At 43.6% G+C, this 25,105-nt stretch overlaps 1 protein-coding gene across 1 annotated transcript in view; it reads left to right on the forward strand.

Annotated features, from left to right (window-relative positions):
• Positions 1 to 25,105, forward strand: part of FER1L6 (fer-1 like family member 6) — a 160,139-nt gene that overhangs the window by 89,594 nt on the left and 45,440 nt on the right. Inside the window, exons 19-28 of the mRNA XM_053245966.1 lie at positions 97 to 271; positions 968 to 1,092; positions 5,432 to 5,566; positions 6,661 to 6,810; positions 12,044 to 12,154; positions 15,556 to 15,717; positions 16,610 to 16,790; positions 17,357 to 17,568; positions 21,091 to 21,213; positions 23,935 to 23,974. Coding sequence (XP_053101941.1) covers positions 97 to 271; positions 968 to 1,092; positions 5,432 to 5,566; positions 6,661 to 6,810; positions 12,044 to 12,154; positions 15,556 to 15,717; positions 16,610 to 16,790; positions 17,357 to 17,568; positions 21,091 to 21,213; positions 23,935 to 23,974 — 1,414 coding nt within the window. The remainder of the gene's footprint in view (positions 1 to 96; positions 272 to 967; positions 1,093 to 5,431; positions 5,567 to 6,660; positions 6,811 to 12,043; positions 12,155 to 15,555; positions 15,718 to 16,609; positions 16,791 to 17,356; positions 17,569 to 21,090; positions 21,214 to 23,934; positions 23,975 to 25,105) is intronic.

Here is a 25,105-nt window from a genome sequence, read left to right on the forward strand (position 1 = left end):
GTTCTGTGCTGTTCTGCCTGTGTCCAGACCTGCCAAGAAATGTTCCATAGTTTCTTCCTAGACTTAACCTTCTTGGTTACTCTTTTGTTCCTTCAGTTGCCAGGAAAACGGCCTCCCGGTTGGAATGTCCATGGGAAAGTTGACACTTACCTGTGGCTTGGTTCTGCCAAATATGCCCATGCAATTTTGGACAACTTACCTGTTGGTTTTGAAATGGAAACACTTTCATCAGGACATCACGCCCCTCTGCCTGCCAGTTTGATGTACAAAAGTAAGACATACTTTAAACTAGAGGATGGGATAGAAACTGGTTTCTTACAGAATTCAGTTTTCTGCTCAATATATTCATTTTGGAACACCATTAGTTTTTGCTAGTTACCATTTCATTCATTTTGGGACCACTCAGGTCTTGTGGGAAACAGTGGGTTCTTCTGCACAATCCCCAACATATCTTAAGATCATCTGGAGAGGTCTGCCTCCAGCTGCCTCCAGTTCACTGGTGCCTACTCAGGGCCGGGCCTTCTCCACAGCTGCTCTTAAACTGTGGAATGCACTCCACAAAGAATTTTGAGGCTTAACAATGCTAATGGCTTTCAAGAGAGCCTTTTTGAGGGGTTGGTGGGTCTGGCCTTTTAAACATTCTTTAAATTGTTTTAGAGCGATTTAACTCTTAATTGTTATTTTTATTGATTGGTTGTAAACTGCCTAGGGCTGCTATTGTGGGCAGTATAAAATGTAACAAATAAATAAAATAAAAATAAATTGTGCTGTTCATTTTGAGGCCCTTTAGGAAGGGTCTTAAGGCCTGACAACACAAGTGATGATGAAAACCAAAGTCAAAGTAAGAATGTTTAAAAGATAAATATGAAAATGAATGAATAACAAATAGGGTCCCCAAAAGTAGGCAGTATGGGCCACTTTGATTTCCCCAAACTGATACTCTAGTTATCACTATTTATTTACACAGGTAAGAACGTTTTCCAGATGAGGGCTCACATGTATCAGGCCAGGGGGCTTATAGCAGCGGACAGCAGTGGACTTTCTGATCCCTTTGCCAAAGTTACTTTTGTTTCCCACTGCCAGACCACAAAGGTAAGGAAGAAAATAAGAGAATGTTTTTATAAAGGGAATATGAAGCTGAGAAATTTTTGGGCCACACCACATATAACCATTTTTCAAAGTGGAGATAATCTCTTAACATGCTGGGCAGGTATAAGAGTTCCTTATGCCTTCTATATTATTTATTTATTTATTCGAGTTTCCCCCCCTAAATAATAAAATATATAGTAGTAGAGTACATTTCAACTTTAAGACCTTGATATATTACATATGCAAATGTTAGAAGAGTTAATTGAGTTAACCATTGACAATTCATCTAAAATTGAATTGGCAAAACCATGTAACCAATTCTAATGTGATGGTTTGTAAATGTCAAGGTTCTAATGGTTTCTTCTTTTAAATCTTGGGTTTTGTAACATCTGAATTCCCATAGGAATCAATGAGCCTATGCTCCAGTCCACTTTTAATTAAGCTATCCTTTGCTTCGGAAAATACGCCTCTCATCCTACTGCTTTCTGCATATATTATTATGTTTGGGAGAACATTCAGAACCCTGCACTACACTATGTTAAGAACATTCAAAGAGTTCTCAGAACAAAGGTCCATCTCGTCTATTGTTTTCTTCCATATTTTTATACCACCCAAAACCCACGTCTCTAGGCGGTTTACAACAAAACAAACAGAAAAAGTTAAAACATTAGTTAAAATAAATGACAACATAGGAGTTAAAACATTCGTTAAAACAAAATAAATGATACAGAAAAAGTTAAAACATTACAACAACTTAAATTTTAAAACAACATTATAAAACAATGTTAAAACTATTAAAGAACATTTAATTAAAAGCCGGGGTGAATAGATGCGTCTTTAAAGACTTTTTAAAAGTTGTCAGATATAGGGAGGCTCTTAGTTCAGCAGGGAGCGTGTTCCAAAGCTTTGGGGCAGCAGCAGAGAAGGCCCGTCCCCGAGTAGCCACCAGACGAGCTGGTGGCAACTGCAGACGGACCTCTCCTGGTGATCTCAATGGGCGGTGGGGTTCATGACGAAGAAGACGTTCTCTTAAATACCCAGGGCCCGAGCCATTTTAAAAAAAAATTGCCTCTGTGATGCCCACAGGCAAGGCTCGAAGGCAATATAGCTCTCCTGTGTCCAGGCCCCCAGCAATTGGTATTCAATGGCTACACAACTTTGATCCTCCAGCTATAATTGGGCTACCACAATCCCCAGCCACAGTGGCCAACAGACATAGATGATGGGAACTGTATTCCAGCATCTGCAGGAGGGCCAAAATTGTGCAGCTCTACTCTAGGAAATAGGAAGCTGCCTTATTATGAGTCAGACTCTTGACCCATCTGGCTCAGTATGGTCTACATCAGGTCAGCACAACTTCAGCCTTCAAACTGGACTACAATTCCCAGCCACAGTAACCAGTAGCCAAGGATGATGGGTGTTGTAGTCCAAAAATAATTGGAGGGCTGAAATTGTGCAGCCCTGGTCTACATTAGACTTGATCACATGACCCTAATAGGGTTGGAGGAACAGCCAGCCAGGGTGGAAGAGCTGTGCACCCTCCCTATTGGTGGTCGTGTTAATCCAAACTTCAAGGTAGGAGAAGGGAGCAATGATCATGGTGAAGTCAGGAATTGGGTAGGACGGCTTTTCATTCACCCTCGATACAATGCTGGTGATGGAATGTGGGTTGGGCACACCTGCCTGCTGCGAACTGCCCAGTTAAGCATCAGTCCCACAAATGCGCAGCCCTAATGACATTAGGGGGATCACCGTCAGGGTCCATGACCACACCCTCATCTCTTGCTCCCCCTGCATCTCCTTCATTCCAATAGGATGTTGATTTCTGTGACAGCCATGTAGAGGGAATTGATGGATCACCCTTATCCTCTGGACCTGTGACTACATAAATTGTTCCCTTGGTCATCTGTGCCTCACAAAGTCATTGGGAAGATCTCAATTTTGATTTTGTTCAGACCCCTCATTTCCCAAGTGTCCTGGGCATGACCTGGCTGGCCATCATTGATCCTGCTATTTCATGGAGTCAACAAGTGATCCAATTCCATTCCATACATTGCCAGAGTAGCTGCCTGATACCCCCTGCCTCATGCAATAACCAGACAATCACTCCTAAGGAGACTCACACCCAGGAAGAGGCCTGCCAGAGTGCAACCCGCTTGGGAACAGCTTCAGCTGCATCAGAGCAACCCAGCATGCCAGTATTGACTGCTAAGTACCAAGATTTCACTGATGTTTCTGAGAAAAAAGGGGCTGAGAGCCTACCTCCTCACTGGCCTTATAGCTGCCCCATTGACCTAAAACTAGGTGCTCAAGAACCCTTTGGACGTATCTATTCACTCTCAGCCCCAGAACTTGAGGTCCTCTGGGAATATCTGCAAGACAATCTGGAATGGGGATTCATTTGCCCATCACTGGCAGGAGCCCCGATTTTCTTTGTAGGGAAAATCTGGAATATTGTTCCTCTCCACAGCCGTAGCTCATCAGCCTCTCCAGCACCCCACTCCTGGCACTCCCAGTCCTGGCTCCTGGAATTATCTTGTTAAGTATCACTGCCCACCATCAGGCCTTCCTGGCACTTTTCTCCTCCTACCTTGATATATGGATTCATGACTGCCAATCAGGAGCATGCATGGCTCTCCTATCCTGGCTGGATGGTCCTCTGACCCTGTTTGGGAGATGGCAGGGATTGCTCTTCATGCAAAGCAGAGGCGCTTCCACTGAGCAATGGCCCCCAAAACAAGAAACATGCACCTTTCTGTGCATGTTTCAAGGAACATAAGAAGCCGTGTTATACCAAGCCAGACCATTGGTCCATCTAGCTTAATACTGTCTACATTGACCACCACCAGTAGTTCTCCAAGGTGCCTTTCCCAGCCCTACATGGAAATGCCAGAGATTGAACCTGGGAACTTCTGCATGCAAAGCAGATGCTCTGCCACTGAGCTACTGTCCCAACCTCATCTTCATCCTCTGAACCAGTTAGTTCTCATGGCCACTGATAGGCTTCTCCTTCTCCGTGGATTTTTCTAATCCCCTGGTATTCAGTGGCATGCTTCCTCTGGAACAGGCCTGCACAACTTTGGCCCTCCAGCTGTTGTTGGACTACAACTCCCATCATCCTCAGCCACAGTGGCCAATATTAGTGGCCATCACCATATCTTGTAGCAGTGAATTTCACAAATTAATTGTACCCGTATATTGCACAAAGAGGTGCTTCCTTTTATCTGCCCTGAATCTACGGCCCATCAGTATAATTGACTAAACCAGAATTCAAGTCTTCTGAGAGGGAGAAAAACTTTCCCTCTTTCTCTGCACTGTGTATACTTTTATAAAACTCTATCCTGTTTCCTACGACAAGTTTATAATTTTTATAGTGTTCTGGGTCATACAGTATTTTAGATTTTATATACACTAGAGTGCCAAAATAACATCTTGTATAGATAAAATATTCTAGGCAATACCTGAAATTGTTTTTATGAAAGTAGACAAGTCCCAGTAGAGAGTAAATAACAGCTGGAGAAATCTTGTTTCTGTATACAAGGGTGCCAGCAGTTTTTATGAAAGTCATATTTTTCCTTCAGTTTCTATACTTCTTAATCCTTAAAATGTATCCTTGAGTGATGCATTTGCTGTTGGAACAGCTAAAAGATTGTTTTCATAGGAAATATTTTGGAGAGGCTGTAGTTTAGCCTTAGTCTGCCTGATGAATGATCCCCAGTTAGGAATCGACAGTGACCCTGTTGGTCTTCTTGGATCTCTCGACAGCTTTTGGTGCCATGGTATCCTTCTGAACAGCCTGAGGTAGTTGTGGTGGGATGCACTGCTTTGCAGTGGTTCCGCTCCTTCTTCTCGGGTAGATTCCAGATGCTGTCACTTGGAGATTGTTGCATTTCAGAGAGAGAGCTATTGTATGGAGCCCCACAGGGCTCAATTCTCTCTCCAGTGCTTTTTAACATCTACATGAAACCACTGGGAGAGATCATCAAGAGATTTGGTGCAGGGTGTTATCAATATGCTGATGACACCCAGATCTTTCTCTCCATATCAGCATCATCAGGAGATGGCTGAACCTCTCTAAATGTTTGCTTAATCGGTAATGTGCTGGCTGAGGGAGAACAAACTGAAGTTGAATCCAAACAAGACAGAGGTACTCTTTGTGGGAGGCCAGAACTTAGGAAGTGGTTTAGATCTGCCTGTTCTGAATGGGGTTACACTGCCCCTGAAAGATCAGGTATGTAGCTTGGGAGTATGGCAATGAAATTGTTGATAGATCAGTTAATATTTATTTAACTTGGCAGTATTTTTGCTGTTTTATTAATGCATTTCTTTCATTCCCCATTAGATCATTCAACAGACTTTGTCTCCTACCTGGAACCAGATGCTACTGTTTAATAATATTCTGCTTCATGGAGATGGAAAAGAAATTGCTGAATTCCCTCCAAGGATTGTTGTCGAACTCTATGATGATGATGCAGTGGTAAAGATGTTTCCCTTTTTATGTTTATTTTAAAAGTTAAGCTGTCTTTATTTGGGGGGTGGGGGGAATCGGAACTTTGCTAGACCATCACTGTATTTGGCAATGTAGCAAATGCAACTGAGCATGAAAAACAGTCTGTGCTGATTATCTGCCTGGCTGCTAAATACAGTTCTTCAAAGAATTTGCTCTTCTGCATGCCCTGTTGCCTGCTGGGTCTTCCCTTAGGTCCTAGTCCAGGGACCTTGTACCTCCTACTTCCCCTCCTGCTGCCTCTGCGAGGCTGTCTAGGTATGGAGAAAGTTCTCCAAAATGGAATTTCTCTCCAAATTTCAGGGGTTACAAGGTTTCTCCCCAAGCAGAAGTTGAAATTTATCTTCAGAATTCCAAGGGTCCTCCCAAGGAGAAATTTTAGATAATTTTCTCAGGGGGTTTCTCCACATCCCACAAACAGCCCTGATTATCATGTCAGAAATAACCTTTCTGTAAACCCCAAATCCTCACAATCTGAACATAGGAAGCTGCCTTATGCCTAATAAGATCATTGATCCACCCAGCTCAATATTGTCTACAATGGCCGCCTTCGGCCATAACGCCAAACCATGCCAAATGGCAATCATGCCAGATGGCCAGATGGCAACCATGCCAAAGCTTTGGTTTTGTGGTTGTCCAAATGTGTTAAAATGCAGTCTTGCCATCCGACCAACCCAAGGTTTTCAACCTCAAACTATAATCTGAATGTTTAGTTTGTAGTGAGTTTTGCTGCTGAAAACTCAGGTTTGAAGGCAGCATTGAGTCGTCCGAAGTTGTAACCTGGGTTTTCTGCTGTGGCTGCTCCTGAAACCATAGAGAAAGCAGGTCAGCCCAGCTCTGAAATATGTCATCTCTATGCCTGCCATGCTTCTCGCTGGCCGCCTCCCCAATCAGTTGCCCTGTCCTCTGCAGTCTTCACACTCCTCCTGCTGATGCCTGGCAGCAGGGACACTGCATTGCCATGTCCCAAGCTTCAATACTGGCCCCATCCCCAAGTTTTTGGGATGCAAACAATCAGATAAATGATGTTGTGCTGTTTTTGTTTTTGTTTTAATAACATCTAGGGTAAATCAGAGTATATTGGCTCTACAGTGGCTTCCCCTGTAACGACACTGGCTGGTGAGAAATATGAGCCACCTAAGCTTTGCTACCACCCAGTATATTGTGGAAATCTTTCTGGAGGGGATCTCCTTGCTGCATTTGAGCTGCTACAGGTGAGCTTAGAATAATTTCCTTATCAGTGTTTTGACTTGTGTGCGTGTATAAAAACAATCATAGCAGGAAGATGCGTCTTATGAAACATTCACAACCACAGAGAGATTTTTGCTGGGACAGGGAGATGCAAGCTATCTCTCCTTGTCCCTCTTCTTTCCAAAATATTCAGGTGCTGCTCTTGGTGCATGTATACAGTTTAAGATAATTAATTGTGAGTAAGCAGTCACCTGCAGTGTGAGGCGCAGGTGGAGTTGCTTACTCACGAGGGGATCTGCTGGTATGAAGGACTCCAGACTGGTATTTTGAAACAATTCTTCCCAACCTAGAATCTGCTGTTTTTCTAAAGGATGTATGCATTTCCAAATTTAATCATTAAGCCTTATAAAAAGGAAAAAAACATGCCAAGATTCACTTAGATTCACTTAACTAGACCAAAAGTCTTAACTAGCCCCTGAAACTAGTTCTGTATACCCTACAAAGCTTTGGGCTCTGTTTCCTCTAAAAGAGATTAGAGGTTGTTGTGGTGTTCCTCTAACAGAGGCTTACTCAGGGGCGTAGCTATAATTGAGCGAAAGGGTTCAAAGAACACAGGGCCCCAGCTCCCAAGGGCCCTCCAGATCCATCCCTCCCTATTTCCTTCATTATCTCCCTCACTCTGGGGGGCCGCCAGAGAGAGGGATGAACACGGGCCCCCTCTCCCCCAGCTACGCCCCTGGGCCTACTCAACTTTGCCCCCCCCAGCTGTTTTTGGATTGCAGCTCCCATAATCCCCAGCAACAGTAGCCAATAGCCAGGGATTATGGGAGTTGTAGGTCAACATCTGCAGGAGGGCTGAAGTTGAGCAGACCTGCTCTAACAGAATCAGAGGATTGCCAGGTCACAGAGCTAGAATCCAGTAAGTCTCCCCATCAAATAAGGCCTTCTCCATTGGCTCCAGCATGGATCAGGACTGGAATAGGCAGTCCTATAGGCAGTATGAGGAAGCCCCTGAGATTATACCCCAGGACAATACTTGCTCCAAAAGGATGGACTTCCCTGCTCTGGACTCCCACAATTGCTACCAAGACCTCAAGAATGGAGATGTCAGTGAACCTGAGCCAAAACTCTTTGTTCATGCCAGTTCAGAGCCCTACATGGAAGGAGATATCCTTACAATCAGCACCAGGGCCTCTCTAGTATACCAGAAGGGCAGGGGCAAGCCAGGTTGTGTGCTCACAGCCTTAGATGCTGCCTGGAAGGTGCCAGTCCACCAACCTCCATGAGGCAGTTCCTAGGACCAAGGCACATTAAATGTATGACTTGACCTCCATGTTTTTTAAAGCTCAGATACCAGCTGTGAAGGGCCTGAGCACTAGGGCCATGGTGCTCGGGGAAGGGGGTCTAACGCTTCCCCCGGCATACTGTTGTCCTGGCAAAAAAATCCCTCTCAGAGCTATTAACTCCAGGAGGAAGTCTCCTGTGGGTGTCATGAGGAGCTTGCGGGGAGTACATCTTTCTCAAGACCATGTTGTGAAGGGCAAGGGTGAAATACCCCTTCCTTGAACACCATGGTCCTGATCTGCTCCCTGCCAGCTGCTATTTGAGCTTTACTAAAATTGAGGCCAAATAATACATTTATCATAATATGAAATTTGGCTCTGAGTCTAGCTAGTTCTGGACAGCTCCTCTCCTGCTCAGTACAGGGCCTTTTGACTAGGGTAAAGTAAATATTCAGTTTTTAAATGTTAAAGCCAGTATTTATCAGGAATTATTAGGAAGGCAATCAGGGATCATTAGGAAGGGGATTGAAAATAAAAATGCTAATATTATAATGCCCTTCTACAAATCTATGGTGTGGCCACAATTGGAGTACTGCGTACAGTTCTTGTCACCATATCTTAAGAAAGACATTGTAGAACTGGAAAAGGTGCAGAAGAGTACAACCAAGATGATCAGCAGCCTGGAGCACCTTCGTTATGAGGCTAGGCTACAACATCTGGGGCTTTTTAGTTTGAAAAAGAGGTGATGACAGGGAGATATGATAGAGGTGTAGAAGTTATGCATAGAGTCGAGAGAGTAGACAGACAGAAATTTTTCTTTCTCTCTCACAACACTAGAATCAGAGGTCATCCCATGAAACTGATGGCCAGGAAATTTAGGACCAATAAAAGGAAGTACATTTTCACACAGCACATACATTAATCTATGGAATTCTCTGCCACGAGATGTGGTGATGGCCACCAGCCTGGATGGCTTTAAAGGGGGTTTAGACAAATTTATTGAGGCTAGTAGTCTAATGGCTATAGGCCACCTCCAGCCTCAGAGGCATGATACCTCTAAATGCCAGCTTCAAAAGAGCAACAGCAGGAGAGAAGGTGTGGAGAAGGCTCTTGCCTGTGGGCTTCCCAGAGGCATCTGGTGGGCTGCTGTGGAAAACAGGATGCTGGACTAGATAGGCCTTGGGACTGATCCAGCAGGGTTGTTCTTATGATCTTATGTTCATTTGCTCCTTGGCCCTGGCCCTACGTGCGGGCAGCCACTCCCTCCAGTTACCCCCATGCAGAGCGGTCCGCACAGCTACAATATCACTGGGGCTTCCTGAGGTTTTGCTTCCTTCCCAGGTGCTGTGCATGGAATAGATTGCTCTGCATGGAGGTGAGCAGGGGGCAGCGGCTGTCTCTGTGCAGGGTCAGTGGTGAGGTGCAAATGATTCCGTTTCAAAGCCCAATCTTTGCCCAGGCCTACTTTTGACTCCTGACTTGCAGGACAGCTTCTGTGTCTCACCTGGAAGACTGAAAGGAGACAAAAAGTGCCTTCCTATGCCACACCCCTTTTGAAACTTTCTGAAACCTTTTGAAAGTTTCTGGTTTTGATCATTGATTGATTTTAACTGTTTTGTGATATCTGTAAACCGCCCTGAGCTTATTTGTAAGGGCGGTGTGGAAATCGAACAAATAAATAATAATAATAACCATTTGTATTTTTTCATGAGCATCTGCTGTTCAAAGAAGTAAAAAATCTCAAACCCGCATCAAAAGTACCCCTTTTTGATTCTCGGTTTTCGCATGTAATCAATTACAATGGGATAGTTCAATTAAAACGAATGACTTTGCCTGATCATAAAAATAAAATATAAAAACCAGTTCAGTCTTTGCAAATTAACTAGCATCTATTTTATGAGTTGGTAAAGGTCTAGAAGGCATTTTGCTCTTATGATCACTTTGGGATTCTGTACTCTGTGTCATAGGATTTGTTGCCATTTTTATATTACTATCGCTGCTCTCCATATTGCCAGGGCTTGCAGATATTTTTAGGCAATTCTTTTGTGTGCTCTAGCAAGGTATTAAAGAAGTTTCTCTTCTTCTGTATACTCATAAAAGATCCCATTTGGCTTCTACCGACCAATAAAGAACAGATGGTGCCCATTTGATAGGAATAAAGCATCCAAACTTTATGTATCCCCAAAGAATGCCCCTCAGTTCCTTAACCTTTCTAACAGGAATACTTTAATGTAATGGTGATGAAGCACTTTAAATACCCTTTCATTTGTGAGTGGTAATAATTATGTGATGACACCTCTGACATGTGATCATTACATACACTAAAGACATTTATTTTGTCATTAGTCTGTCACTTCATTATCACATTGTCTTCAGCCTCATAATCAACCTATTCATGTACAGCTTGTGTAAACTGGGGCCAAATACATGATAAGTTGAACACTAGTTTGGTCCCGTGTGTGAGTTTTTAAAGCATTTAATTAGCAGGTGCAGGAAGGGGAATCAAGATTGGGACTGCAGCATGTGGGTGGGGGTACTATTTAACCCTTTCCTACCATGCTGTGATCTAAATGAAAATCATGTACTTAAAGCTATTGTTGGCTGCATAAGGGAAGCTTCCATTGGTGCTAATGGAAATAGTATTTCTGGGATGTTAAGAACAAAACTCACTATTAGGAATACAGGAACATAGGAAGCTGCCTTATACTGAGTCAGACCATTATACTGTCTTATAATGAGTCAGGCCAAAATATTATCATCTCCACTGCCTGTCTAAAAAAACTTGGGCTTATATATAAGTTGGTTTGGATGTGATGGCCACATCCCACATTCTATGGAACCACTTAGATAAGAGAGAGCCATGGGTTTCTTCCAATAATAATTACTGGAACCTTTGCAGTAGTCAGCAAATGAACTGCAATTTCTAGGTCCTTTTCATCAAACAGTTGATTTACGTAATTCAGTGACACACATATAGGACTTCAGGGATCTTACTCAAAGTGATTTTCTCTGTGTAAGCAAAATCTAGCCTCCCTCTCTAGCCTTTTAATTTTGTCACACTTGCGAAGTTTCTGCCTGGTTCGGTAAACATGAACAGAATGACTTCCACAAGGATTCTTGGATCTTTTTCCTTCAAAGGGTCATCATTAATTTTATGTTTATACAGAGACTTGTTTTCTAGATGCTTAAGAAATAATAATTCCTGATAACAATTTGGAATGATTATCATTAAGGATATTTATATACTGTTTTCCAGGGGTTTTTTAATTTTTGAAGTCCCCGTTTACATAGCAAAGAAATATTGATTCTGTTTCCAGAGGGACTCACAGTCTAAAAAGAAACACAAGGGATACACCCTCAACAGCCATAGGGCTGTTACTAGACACTGTGCTGCGATGAACAGGGACAGTTACTCTCCCCCTGCTAAATATAAGAGAGCCACCATTCCAGAAGGTGTCGCCATCCTTACCCAGCTAGCTAGTGAAATCAGTTGCTGTAAATGCCTGTTCCACATAGTCATAAAAATAGTAGTAGTTGTTGTTATCAGTGTGTGCAACAAGCCACCACAGCTGCTGATTCCAAATTGCCCGTAAAATTTTAGCACTGTTGTTGTGACAGCAGGGTGGAATGTGATTGTGTGTCAAATTAATTGTTAACAGCACTAACAACAACAACAACAACTATTATTTATGTATATATGTATTTTATTTTATTAACACAATATATACTAAATCATTCAGTACAGAGTATCTTCCCATTGCATATATTTTATTTTTATATATGGTAGCAGCATCCCATTATTCCTGATCTTATTGACAGCACTGGGAAATTTTTCACCGATTCCTATAGACGAAGGTTGCATCCTTGTGTATATTGTGTGAATGGGAATGGGAATTGCTAAAACATCTGAAGCTTTAAAAAAAAAAAGTGCCTCAGCTAAAGAATAGGAGGTTGAGAAGATTTCATTTTACAGGTCTCCAACTCTGGTCCTGAAAACCTCCCACCTGTGGATCCTCCAGATGTCAGCCAGATCTACCCAGTCCCAGCCAACATCAGACCCATTTTAAGTAAATACAGAGTGGAGGTGAGTTAACAGAGAATTTTGTTTAATAATCTTGGAGATACACATTATGGTATATGCCTGCCTACATCACAGTCTGAAGATTTTCTGCTCACATTTAAGACTACAGACAGAGGTGCAACTAGGTAATTTGGGAGCCTGGACCTAAAGGCCTTTGGAGGCCCCCCTCCCCTGTAAATTTAGCACCACCATGCTCGGCCAGGCAACCATTCCACCCAGGACAGACTAAAGAGGATTGGAGGGGCCCCAGAGGCTGTGGAGGCCCTGTACGTTGACCTGGAAGTCATAAGAACATAAGAAGAGCCCTGCTGGATCAGGCCCAAGGAAGCCCATCTAGTCCAGCATCCTGTTTCGCACAGTGGCCCACCAGAGGTCCACGGGTAAGAGCACCTCTGACTACATATAGATATTTCTTCAAACAGGAGTGGGTATGGGTCTTTCTTCCGTGGGGTGAGCTCTGCTTCCCCCATGCACATGCCTGTAATGACACACAAGTAGCCTCCACATCTGTCATCCCTCTCCCTTTTGCTTTAGGCCGGCTTGGCTTTTCACTTTTTATTTGCAAGGGCCGTGCTTGTTTTTCTGCTCAGATGTTTGGCATTTTTTCCTTTTTTAAAAAAGGTGGGGTTTTGGTTTTTTTTTTACACTTTAACAATTTCTGAGAAGGGTGTCGCAGAAATGTGGCTTCATCACTGAGATGCAAGCTAGCCAATTCGCATGAGCAAGGCCCTCCTCGGAGGAGGTGGGATGTGGCTTCGTCATTGACCCAAGGTCCAACCAATCAGATTGGTTGTGCAAACGATGCTGAGCTGAAAAGGCTCCCTTATCCCCCCCCCCCATCTGAAAGCAGTGAAAATAGAGGGGGAGGTAATGTGGATTTTAAGGATTAGGTGTGAAACTGAGAGGACAGAATTCACCAGCAGTAGCAGTGTTCCTCCTGCTAACCACTGGCTGGTGGCCACTATTTTTCTCCACAGCCCTCCCTGTGAATGACACTATGTCATCAAGCACTGTCATTCTGGGGGACAACATATATAAGTTGTCCAACATGAGGACAGCCCTTTCCCCCAGAAACCCCTTCGGAATGACATCATATGATGATGTGGCATTGCTCAGGGGAGATTGTGTGAAGGGGAAATGGCAGCCCTCAGCTTGTAGGCTCTGTGAGGATCATCACTGCTGCTAAACAAGTGGTGGTGCAAAAAGAGAGAGAGAGAGAGAGAGAGTAAAGCAGGTAACCATCTTTGTCTCCACATTCACCCCCAGTCCCTGCTCAAATTTCAAGCCAAATGTTCTCCTATTAAGACCTTTCTGGCCGTGCCTTTATGCAAACCCAGCTTCTGCTGAAAACCATGAATCTCACTCGAGCTCTGTCTGGAGGAGAAAATAGTACATGAGCACAAAGTAACTGAGCAGGGGGTTGCACTAGAAGACCTGCTATTCTAGGGGTATGCTTCTGCAGGCTCACAGCAGGCTCACAGCTAGCATGCTGTACAGCTAGACACACCTTTAGTAAACAAGCTTTAAGTCAGGGCTGCACACAACTTCGGCCCTCCAGCTGATTTTGGACTACAACTCCCATCATCCCCAGCCACAGTGGGCAATGGTCAGGGATGATGGGAGTTGTAGTCCAACATCTTCAGGAGGGCTGAGGTTTTGCAGCCCTGCTCTTTAGTACTGATCCTATTGAATCCCTTTCCTCTGTTGTTGGAGCCTACATGGGTTAATCCTACTCAGAACAACCTTGTGAGGTAGCCTAGGCTGAGAATAGACAGTGACTTGTCCAAGGCTCCTCACTGAGCTTCTTAGCTGAATGGGGCTTTGAACCCAAGATACTCCAGCCTAAGTCAAGCACTTTGTCTGCACTGATTCTCAAGCACTATAATATATACTAGATTTCAGTGGAGAATAATTGCTTATATATATTATGCCAGCAGTAAAGAATAATTCCTTCTGAACCCATGGGAAAGATGCAGCAGCACCAACAACAATCATTTGCAGTTACTGAGCAGATTTTCATCTAGCAAGACTGAAATCTTGCTGAATACAAATGAATACAAATGACTTGGAAATGACTCATTATTCTCCCCTTCCCCCAGTTTGAAATAAGTTTTTAGAAAATTCTCTCCTGGTGGTGTTTGACACCAGTTAAGTCGAGGAAAACATATTGCAGATGATTTTATCTATGTTAGATTTGATCTATATGGGTTTGGAGATCCAACTTATATATCTCTATATATCTCTCTCTCCTGGTAGGCTTGTGAAAAGATCACATGTTCCAGGGGAACAGTTTTTAATGCACACTTACTTCTTCAACCATTCATAATGATCAGGATATCTAAAGGATGTGGTAGAAAAAGACAATATGGATTTGATAACCCAGATGCATTTATTCACCCAGGCTTTTAATTAGATTTATAGTTTTTTAAAATGTTAATAATGGGTTTTAAATGTTTTAAATCTTTTAAATGATTTTAATTGTTAATTGATTTAATGTTTTAAATTACCTTAACTGTAAACTGCCCAGAGATGCAAGTTTGGGGCGGTATAGAAATATTTCAAATAAATTAAATAAATAAATAGCAGTTTTGTTAATGGGAATGTCTTTGAAATGGAAATGATCCATTAAAGAACTAATTACATTTTAAATAAATCTATTAAGATTCTTGCATGTGCTCAGTGAATTAAACTTGTGATTGATTGAAGATTTCTTTGATAAGGAGGAAGACAAAGAAATTTGCTCTCAAAATTATCTTCATTTTATCCAGTTTTGGAATGCAGACCAGCAAATTGATGGGAATTTTTATTTTTAAGTTTTGACCTTGCCCCCACCCTCTTAAAAACCTATCCAATAGGTAATACATGGGATAGGTTTTAATACATTGGGGTTAAAATATGAAATCTTGCATTAGGTCCACTTTTATTCTGACATAATATGTAGCATAGTAGTTAAGAAAGTGAGCTGTGTGTTAGGCAGTCCATAGTTTAAAATATCTCCCCGGCCTCAAATTGGCTAAGTGGTTTTAGTCTAATCATTATTCTATGAGCTTCATTCCCAGAGCCCCTACACCTGCAATTGTGGGGATAAACTAAAGTGTTGTTGTTTTTAAATATATTTTAATTGGTTTTAAATAGTTTTAATCATTTTTGAATTGTTTTATATTGTTTTTAGCATTGTTTTAATTTTGGGTTTTATGTCTTTTTAAAAGTTGTTGTACACCGCCCAGAGCCTCTGGATGGGGCAGTTTATAAATGTAATTAATTAAAATTAATTTTAAAAAATTATAGTGACCCACCTTACAGGGTTGTAGTAAGTATAACTCTGATAACACACCAGGAACCTTTTGATTACTTGAAATGCATTATATAAGTGCTTAGTGTTGTCGTCACCATTTCTGCTGCAGGTTCTGTTCTGGGGTCTTCGTGAACTGAAGAAGGTGCAACTTCTCTCTGTGGACCGCCCGCAAGTTCTCATTGAATGTGCCAGCAAAGGAGTGAAATCTTGTGTCATCCAGAGCTACAAAAACAATCCCAATTTCAATATCCAGGCAGATTGGTTTGAAGTGGTGCGTAGAGACGACACTCCACTAATTGGGCTTTCTCTTTTTCTTTTTATAGAGGAGAGAAAAGGTTGGTGTTCCAGAAGGAATAGCTCATGCCTTTGATTGCCACTGTGATGCAGAGGATAAAATCCTAATCCTGACAAGACAGAGGTGCTGTCCCGGCTTGCGTATGGGCAGCTTGTCTAGGTCTGGCACACAGATCACCCATATGCATGCATGGTGGCCTTCAGATGGCCACCCCAAGCCGGGAATGGGCTGGAAATGTCCGAAAATGGGCCGAAGCAGCCCAAGAAAGACTGGGGGGAGGGGAAACTTCAGAGACCCCACTGTGGCAGCACCCCCCAGAGGTGGCAAGATGACCACAGGCCCGGCAGTGAGTTATGGGGAGGAAATGTTAACACTTTGAATCCTGGACCAGCTTGAATTTGAGCCAAACTGGTGGGGGGGGGTTTGGGGGACAACAAAACTGAACATGCCCAGTCTAGTTCGAGACCGGTCTGGACTCGAACCGAACCGGGCCTGAAACAATTCAGACTCCTGCAGCCGAAATGTTTCGGTGCAGGGTAAGGGTTACCTTTTAAAGGAGGCAGGCAGATCGTACCTGCTCCTCTGGTGAGCTGCTGCCACCCCATCACAGCGCTGCTATGCTTAAAACATAATTTTAAAGCAGCAGCCAGCCGTGCTGCTGTCCTTTTAAAATGCCACACCGCTCCGATGGGATGCAGCTCCCAGCAACCCTCGTGTGGCATTTGCTGGATTTCATTTTGTTTTGTTTTGTTACGTTTGATGGTTGTTTTCTTGTTAGCTGCCTTGACTTTGTTTTCGTAAATGCTGGCAGCTTCCACACAGAAGACAAAATACAACTTATTGAGGCCTGGGCTTTTTCTTCTGTTAGGAACTGCCTGAAAATGAACTGCTGCACCCCCCACTCAGCATCTGCGTTGTCGACTGGAGAGCCTTTGGCCGCAGCACTCTGGTTGGGACACACACCATCAATTGCCTTAAGCAGTTCCTCTATAAGCCCACGGAACTGCCTGCTGCATCAGCAAAGGAGGCTGACTCAGAAACTGACAGAAGTAAGTGTCTTGCCCAGCCATATTTGCATCTTGCATGACCCAGAAACTAACTGTATTAATTTCTATGGGTGGTCTTATTGCAGGGGGTTGGATTAGACCAGAAGTAGCCAATAAATGGCACAACAATAAGATGATCCCCAGCCAAGGTTCAAGCCAAGCAAGTAGGCAGGAGCCAGGGGGTCAAGCAGGCAATCAGGGGTCTAAGGCCAGTTGAAGGTCAAACCAACCAGACATGAGAAACAACAAGACAACCATGCCAGAACAAGGGGACCTTGATACTGAGGCAAGGGTAGCTTCAGGCAGGGAACCTCTTATACTCTTCCTGTCTTCAGCGGAGCCAATAACAGGCCTCACAGGGCAGGGCCCCCATAGGGCTTGGAAGCACAAAAGCTGCAAGTCACCACAAGGGGCAGTGTGGAGCCGAGTCCTTGCCCCAGGGAACTCTTAACAGGATGCTCCAAATCTCTCTGCATTCAATCTGATCCAATATGTTGCAGGGAGGGAGGGAGAGAGAGAGAGAAGAGATTTGATGGACTGATCTAGTTCTATTTGTGTTGGTTCCCCAGCTTCACCTACTCCAGGACAGACACTTCGACCACTCCAGCCCCAAGAGTCTCCAACGGATCATGTCTACATTGATGTGGAACACGGCTCACCTGTCTTCGCAGTTCCTGAGCCTGAGCCAGCAACAGTACCTGCTCCATCATCGGCACCAGCACCTTTAACAAAGCCTGCATCATCTTCTATCCCTGAACCTGCAAAGGATGGGAAACAAAAAGTAAGCATCCCTGTAGCTTCCTCATGTTGGAGTTCTACATTTTCCACTTGACCGTGTGCGTTTCTTCCTTATGTCATAGTCCATATGATGAGACTGTGTCCAGTGCTGATGTTCCTCTCAGAACAGATTTTTGGGGTACAGGGGTTTTTGCAGTCCACACATGCAAAGAATAATGCAAGAATTCCTTGTAAGTAGCTCAGCATGGCTAGGCCTGGGTTACCTGAAACAGTGCCTTTTTCTGCAAGATCCCCACCACTCATTAAGATAACCAGGAGAGGTCTGTCTTCGGGTGCCACCAGTTCACCTGGTAGTGTCTTGGGATCAGGTTTTCTCCGTAGCTGCCCCTAGATTGTGGAACATGCTTCCCGTGGGTATAAGAGATGTATCATCCTTGGAGGTCTTCAAGAGAGCACCTAAGAACCATTTTTTCCAGCTTGGACTTTAATAATATTTAAATTGTTTTAATAGTTGGAAAAGAAGTTCTATGTTAACATTTAACTGATTTTATTTTGTGTTTTATGTTAATATTTTAAATGGTTTTAATTTTTTTAAATTGTGAACCTCTCTGAGCCATTTCGGATGGGCTGTTTATGAATGAATGAATGGAAGATGACAATCTGGAACTTTTCTTTGCAACTACCAGTCTTCTGGTCTAGTCAATTTCACTTCTGAGGGGCAAAGTTTCTGAAACGTTTAGCATTTCCAGTATCCAAGTCCTATGAGGAATGGTTATAGGCAGGAGTGAAGAAATGTTGGCTCAGTTTATCAGCCAGACAAAATATTTTATTCATCAAGCTATGTTGGTACATTGCTCATCAGAACTTTTTTCACTTGTCAGGCATCATTTTTCACTTGTCACAGACTAGTAGGCTAGTGGATTCCTACAGCCCTGGTTTTAGGGTAGGCTCTCTTCACAAGAGGCTTTCGAACAGAAGCTAGGCAGCCAGAAGCTAGGCAGCCAACAGCCATCAGGCATGTTGCAGTAGAGTAGGGGGTTGGACTAGAAGACCTCCCAGGTCCCTTCCAACTCTAAAATACTGATTGTCTAGACTAGGAGCTGCTTGGAAGGGTCTACTTATTATTTTTTTATTTTACATTTTATATCCCGTTCTTCCTCCAAGGAGCCCAGAGCGGGCTGCAGCAACCTAGAACTGTCCTGCTGAGGACTTACAGACACTGAACAGCCAGAGTCCACACAACCCAGTTATTCTGAAAACAACGCAACAGTAGCAAATGACCTTATGAGACACATGGGAAGAGTTTCGCAAGTAACCCTCCAGAACCAGTTAAATCATTCTGAAGCCACTTCTAAGTATATGACCTTTATTAAGAAACAAGGATTGCACACAGAATAAGGAACTGGGGGGAAATAGGGTCAAATTGGGAGTAAAGAAAGGAATACAGGAATTCAAAAGAAAATACAAAAAAACCCAACAACCATTTACTAACTGACTAGCACTGGGTTTTACCTTAGTCTATCAGTAGGCAGGTCCTTGGCTGAGAGAGCGTTAATCTCTACAGCTTCTCCAGTGGAACACCTATTTTTGCAGATGGAAAAGAGTGAACACTGGCCAGGCCTTTGCCCTCTAGCTTTAGAACCATGAGGGATGGTGGTGGTGATCTGGCTTCAAGGACTGTGGGTCTCACACCTGTCCACAGAGGCGTAACTAGGGAAAACGGTGCCCAGAGCACTGAAATGGCACCCCCCACCCCCCCAACATACTACATTATACTTAGGTTTTTCCTCACAAGCGCCCGCCGCCAAGCAAAGCAATGGGGGGGGCATGGGCAGCGCGGAAGGGACCACTCGTGGGGGAGGGGGCGCCGACGCGCTCCCTTGACTGCTGCAGCGCTGCTGCACTGAGCAGGAAACATTTGTATTAACAATTTCTTTTTAAAAAAAATTAAAAAAATTTTTTGTCATGGCGGCGCCCCCCACATGACCAGAAAAGATGGCGCCCGGGGCATGTGCCCCCCCTGCCCCCCCTATAGTTACGCCTCTGCCTGTCCATAGTTCAAAGAGTACGCTAATTTCCTCCCCTCTGGGTGGTGAGATGCAAAGTGGCCCAATCTCCTGTGTCAGATAAGATTAGGAAATTAGTGAACTCTCGCTTCAAGATGATGGAAGGTCTGCGTTTGTCACATATCTTGCCCAGGAGCTTGATCCCTGTACACAAAAGCACAGTGCACAACTAGTACACATGCTATCTTGATGTGGATGTGTGTGCAATGCATCCATATTAAGATGTAGATAGCTGTCCTCCCCCACTGCCATCCTTTTGTGTGTAGAAACAGATCTATGGATCTGCTCCGCCCTTCTGCATCCGATTCTTTCTATTTCCTGTGTGCACCTGGCCCTGTGTGGGCTACCACACACAGAGGATGGAGCAATGGACTGGATAGGCACTTGTTTTGCTTGCACCATGAGGTTCCACAGAGGGTGTGCACAAAGAAGATCTCTGGATCTTGAGGTGCAAGAATATAACAATCTTGTCCCGTAGCTTTGGAATTATAGTACCAGAGGAGGCTTGTGGGCAGGGGTGTAGCATCATTGGGACAAAAAGTGAAGAGGCACCCTTGCCCCCTCCTCCTTCAGTGGTGTGTGAAGGGGAGGGCAAAAAGCAAGCTGTCATCGAGCTGGAGAAGCGCCCCTCCCTCAAGGGCCCAGGGACATTTGCCTCCCTTACCCTGCTTTTCCATTGTAGATGTGCCCCTGTTTGCAGGCCTGCTAGGTCAACTCCCTGCTCAATGCAGGACACCCAGAACTAGAGCACCCCCAAGAGATGACAATCCAGCCTCTGCTGGAAGGCCTCCAGCTATCGAGAGCCCACCACACCCTTGGTCATTCATCCTGTTGTCAAACTGATCCTGTCATTAAGAGGTTTCCCCTGCTAACTGAGCAAAGAGTCCCCTTTTAAAAGTGTATTTATTGTATTTTAAAATACAAGGCTCTCTTGTATTTAGCAGGGGGAGAGCAATTGGCCCTATCCAGCCCCAGTACAGCATCCTTCCAGTGGTTGTGGCTGTTGTCTCCCTTGTGTTTCCTTTTAGATTGTGAGCCCTTTGAGGACAGGGAACCACCTTCTTTCTTCCTTTATTTTTCCTATGAAAACTGCTCTAAGAATGTTTGTTGAAAAGTGGTATATAAATATTTTGCTAACAATATTATTAACTAGCCATAGGTTTAGGCCTGCCTCCTGCGATTGCAGAGGATGTTTGCCCTCTTCAGGGTGACAGCCCTTCAGGAGAATGATATCATGCCCCCTCTCATTTTACTCTCCTTCAGCTAACACATACCCAGTTCCTTCAAGGTTTCCTCACAAGCTGTGTTTTTCAGATCTCTCCCTTTCTTTTTGGCTCTGCCCTTCCAATTTGCAAACATACTTCTTAAAGTTTGGCACCCAGAACTGGACCTAGAACTCCTGATGAGGTGTGAATTATTGTATGGAATAAAACACAACTATTATTTCTAGTAATATTCAGAACTTTTCATAACTATTACTTTCTTGTTCTTCTTTTCAGGACTTGAGAAAGTCATCTCGCCGCTCCACCAAGAGAAAAAAGAGAACGATAGCAGATGAATCTGCTGAAAACGTTATTGACTGGTGGTCAAAGTACTATGCTTCTGTGCAAAAAGTACAAAAGGTAAGAACTATGAAGTCTGATCATATAACTAACACTCAATGGCGGATATACTGCACAATGTTCTGTGTGCTTTGTAATGGAATGTGTGTGCAGTTGTGCCAGAGCACTCTTCCACAAATGCAAAAATTGCATAAACACAGTTGTGCCATCATTTCCAATAGCTGTCCATCGCACAACTACATTCATGCAATTTTTGTGTTCGTGCCGGAGTGCTCTTGTGCAACTGCATGCATGTTCTGCTGCAAAGCACATGGAATATGCACTAGCGGAGGGAGGCCAGCAGCATCCTGTGTCCAGCTGCTGCAGCCGCCCCCCTCGCTCCACCCCGCCCCCTATGTCAGATGTGAGTGGTTAGCCATGCCCCCCACATCTAATGTCAGGTGCAGGGGCACGGTCTAGCTCCCGAATGGGGCTGCGCAGTCCTGTTCGGGAGCTAGATCGGGGCTAGTGCTACAAACACAGCACTGGCCATTTAACTCCCAAATGGGGCCGCACGGCCCCATTAGGGAGCTAAACCACGCCCTCTCCCCACATCTGACATCAGACACGGGGGGCATGTTCACAGCACTTCACATAAACTATCTTATTATAACCTTGCAGTATAAGTATTATCAGCTCCATATTACACATGAGAGGCTGAGGCTGGGAGTGGCTTGCCTAGGGCTCACCTTGTGAGTTCATGGTAGAGGCACTGTTTGAACCAGAGAAGTCCTGATGTGTAGATGCCATGAATTTTGGAAAACATTTTTCTTCAATGCATTTTCATTTCAATTCACATCAATGGTGTGAGTGTGCATGTGTGTCAGGTTCCGTGAATGTAAGTCTGGAAGAAAATGGTAGATGGTTCCATTGGCATCCACAGGACCTTTTCCAGGTGGAGGTGAAGCCAACAATACAGTATCCCTTCCCTGGGAGCATGCCCCATTGAATTCAATGGGAACTGGATTAATCCAGGGTGGGGGGAACTGCCCTACTCTTGCCTCCCTACTTCTGGATGCCCATGTATGGTTCCCCTCCACCCAAACATTTACATTGCCGAAGTGTTAGCTGTGTTATCCTGTTAACCCTGAACACACAAAAGAGATCTGCAGCACCTTCAAAGCTAGATTTGTTGCATCAGAAGCCTTCATGGACTAGAGCCCGGGCTGGCCTTGGGGTGGGCAAAGGGAGCCCAGGGCACCTGCAGAGGGTGGCGGGGAAAGCCTGGGAACACAAGATAGATGACTGTTCCACTATTAGGTTTTTCAGTATTTCCAGTACTAGTAAAAACGACTAGGTTTTACACAATTTGGCAATTCTACTTTACTATCTGGTCAGGGATGGAGTGTTGAAGGCATTCCTTACCCAGGGTGCTATTGATCCTAGACCTGGATGAGACTAGAGCCCATTTCATCAGAAGCATAAAGTCTTATCTTCACGTGTGTGTGTGTGTGTGTGTGTGTGTGTGTGTGTGTGTGTGTGTGTGAGAGAGAGAGAGAGAGAGAGGGAGGGAGGGAGGGAGAGATTCACACACACACACACACACACACACACACGCAACAGATTAACATATAGACTAACATCTTAACTCCAGGTATCATGCCCCCTTTCATTTTACTCTCCTTCAGTTAAAACATACCCAGTTCCTTCAAACTTTCCTCACAAGCTGTGTTTTTCAGACCCCTGCCCTTCTTTGTTGCTCTGCTCTGAACCCCTTCCAATTTGCAATTCACTTCTTAAAGTGTGGCACCCAGAACTGGACCTAGAACTCCAGTTTACCAGAATCAGTACCTGAATCTTCCATTCTTCATCTTAGGGTGAGGCCCTCCTCCAGCTTCCCCCACCATCCAAGATTAGGTGGGCAGTATCAGAATAGGTTTGCGGTTATGATGACCTATATATGCTATGCGCCCTTCCCAAAAAAAGCTTCCTTGGTGCCAACTTTGTTGTCCTTCAGCCACTAAAGACTGAGTCATTGTATTTATTTAACGCATTTTTATACTGCCCAAAACGTGTCTCTTCGTGTGTCCATTCTAACATGTTTCAGAACTGAATTTATTCTTGTGCTTTAGTTTCACTGGATGTTGTTGGTTCTGTGGTTGCTGTTTCTGTACTTCTGTCTTTTATTTTAATGCTGATTTATTGCCTTGGTGTTGTTGATTGTATAGCACCCGGAGAGTTTTCTTTGGAAGGGAGCCTTGAAATTTTCTAAATGAAATAAATATAGAGGAAACTGTAAATAAAGGGTTTTTAAGTCCATCATAACATGCAAGAGGTGCAGTCTGTGGTATTTCTGTGTAAAAAATCAGAGAAATACATAGCTTTTGCCTCAAAATGTCACATCATGCATTTCATGTCTTGCATTTCATGGCCTTCTGGCCCCATTATTTGCTATCTGCCTACTAAGGAAATCACTGTGTTTATCTGATGACAAGGATTCTAGTCCGTGAACACTGGTGCTGCAATATATCTGTTAGTTTTTAAGGTGCTTCTGAATTCTTTTCTTCTTATGCATTTCACTACCACTAAAAAAAATGGGTCACAATTTTCGGCATTTGGTAAATTGAGAACTGTCCTCAATCTCAGACATTTGGAAAAACATCTTTGTGAGTAAAATTGCTCCTGTCTTCATAAACAAAAATAGTTCTATTAAAGCTAGGTTTCAAGTAAAGTGTTTTGGTTTGAAATGTTCCATTTTTTGTCTTTAAGAGTCTTCCTGTTTTTTAAATTTTGTTTTGAAAGGCAAAAGTGCTTGACTTCAGTGATGGAAAGCCAGGAAACAGTAAGTAATTGTGTGCATATTTTTTAACATTCCTTTCATGCTTAAGGCTGAAAGTCCATTAAGTCAAGAAGGTGTTCACAAAAAGATTGTTTTTATTTCTGTATTGTGGATAAGTGTACTTTACAGATAGGATCGGTTGTTGGTGGAATCTGGTAATGCAATCCAGATAAACACTTAAAATGTGTTCACATTTATCTTGGTAATGTTGTGAGCACAGTGGTAGCTGATTACCATCTCACCCGCTGTGGGGCTTCTAAAAGGAGTTAACATTCATGGAACATGTCTTTCTTTCAGCTGGCACAATAAAACTCTGTTGTAACTGAATTTCCAGTTCCTGTAATCTTCACCATTGAACCAAACTTACTTCTGCTGACTGAGATGAGTTTTAGAGGTGTTTATTTTTAACAGACTAAATAATACATACATAGAACAACTGGGCCCTTTCCTGGAAGGAAGTGAGTGACCCTAAGACAGTGGTGCACATGCTGGTAACCTCCAGACTTGACTACTGCAATGCACTCTATGTGGGGCTGCCTTTGTACATAGTCTGGAAGCTGCAGTTGGTGCAGAATGCTGCCGCCAGATTGGTCTCTGAGACATTCCGGAGATGTTTAAAAAACATTTTTTAAATGAATTTGCCTAAAGTGTGAATAAATACATGACTTAATTCCATGAATGCAGGAGAGATATGACTTCATATATTATTATTAGCTTGAAAGCTGCAGGTGACTAGAATTTCAATCACTAAGTCACTCATGCAGCAGAGCTTACCAGAAATCTAATTATGCAGGCAATTTGTGTCTCCACGTGAGTGAAATGTCTTGATAAGACCCAACAAGCTACATACTGCCTTTTGTTCTGATGCTGCATCCATGCCCAAAATAACTTTGTCACCTTAAATAGAATTCTGCTGTTCAGGTGCTAGTGACCAGTTTTCCTTTTAAATTGACTATGCAAATACGTGAAGATTGGGCAACCTCCCCCTGCTCCATTTCTTTCTTTTATGGGATGGGCAGGTGCACTGGCATATACACATTTGGTGCTGATGCCAGCCAAGGTTTTTAAAGTAGTAATTCAGTTTCTGTGTATGTAGGGCTGGCACCTCATAATACTGGCTGTGAAATCAGGATG

This window comes from Hemicordylus capensis, chromosome 4 (genome assembly GCF_027244095.1).
Source record: "Hemicordylus capensis ecotype Gifberg chromosome 4, rHemCap1.1.pri, whole genome shotgun sequence".
NCBI lineage: Eukaryota > Metazoa > Chordata > Lepidosauria > Squamata > Cordylidae > Hemicordylus > Hemicordylus capensis.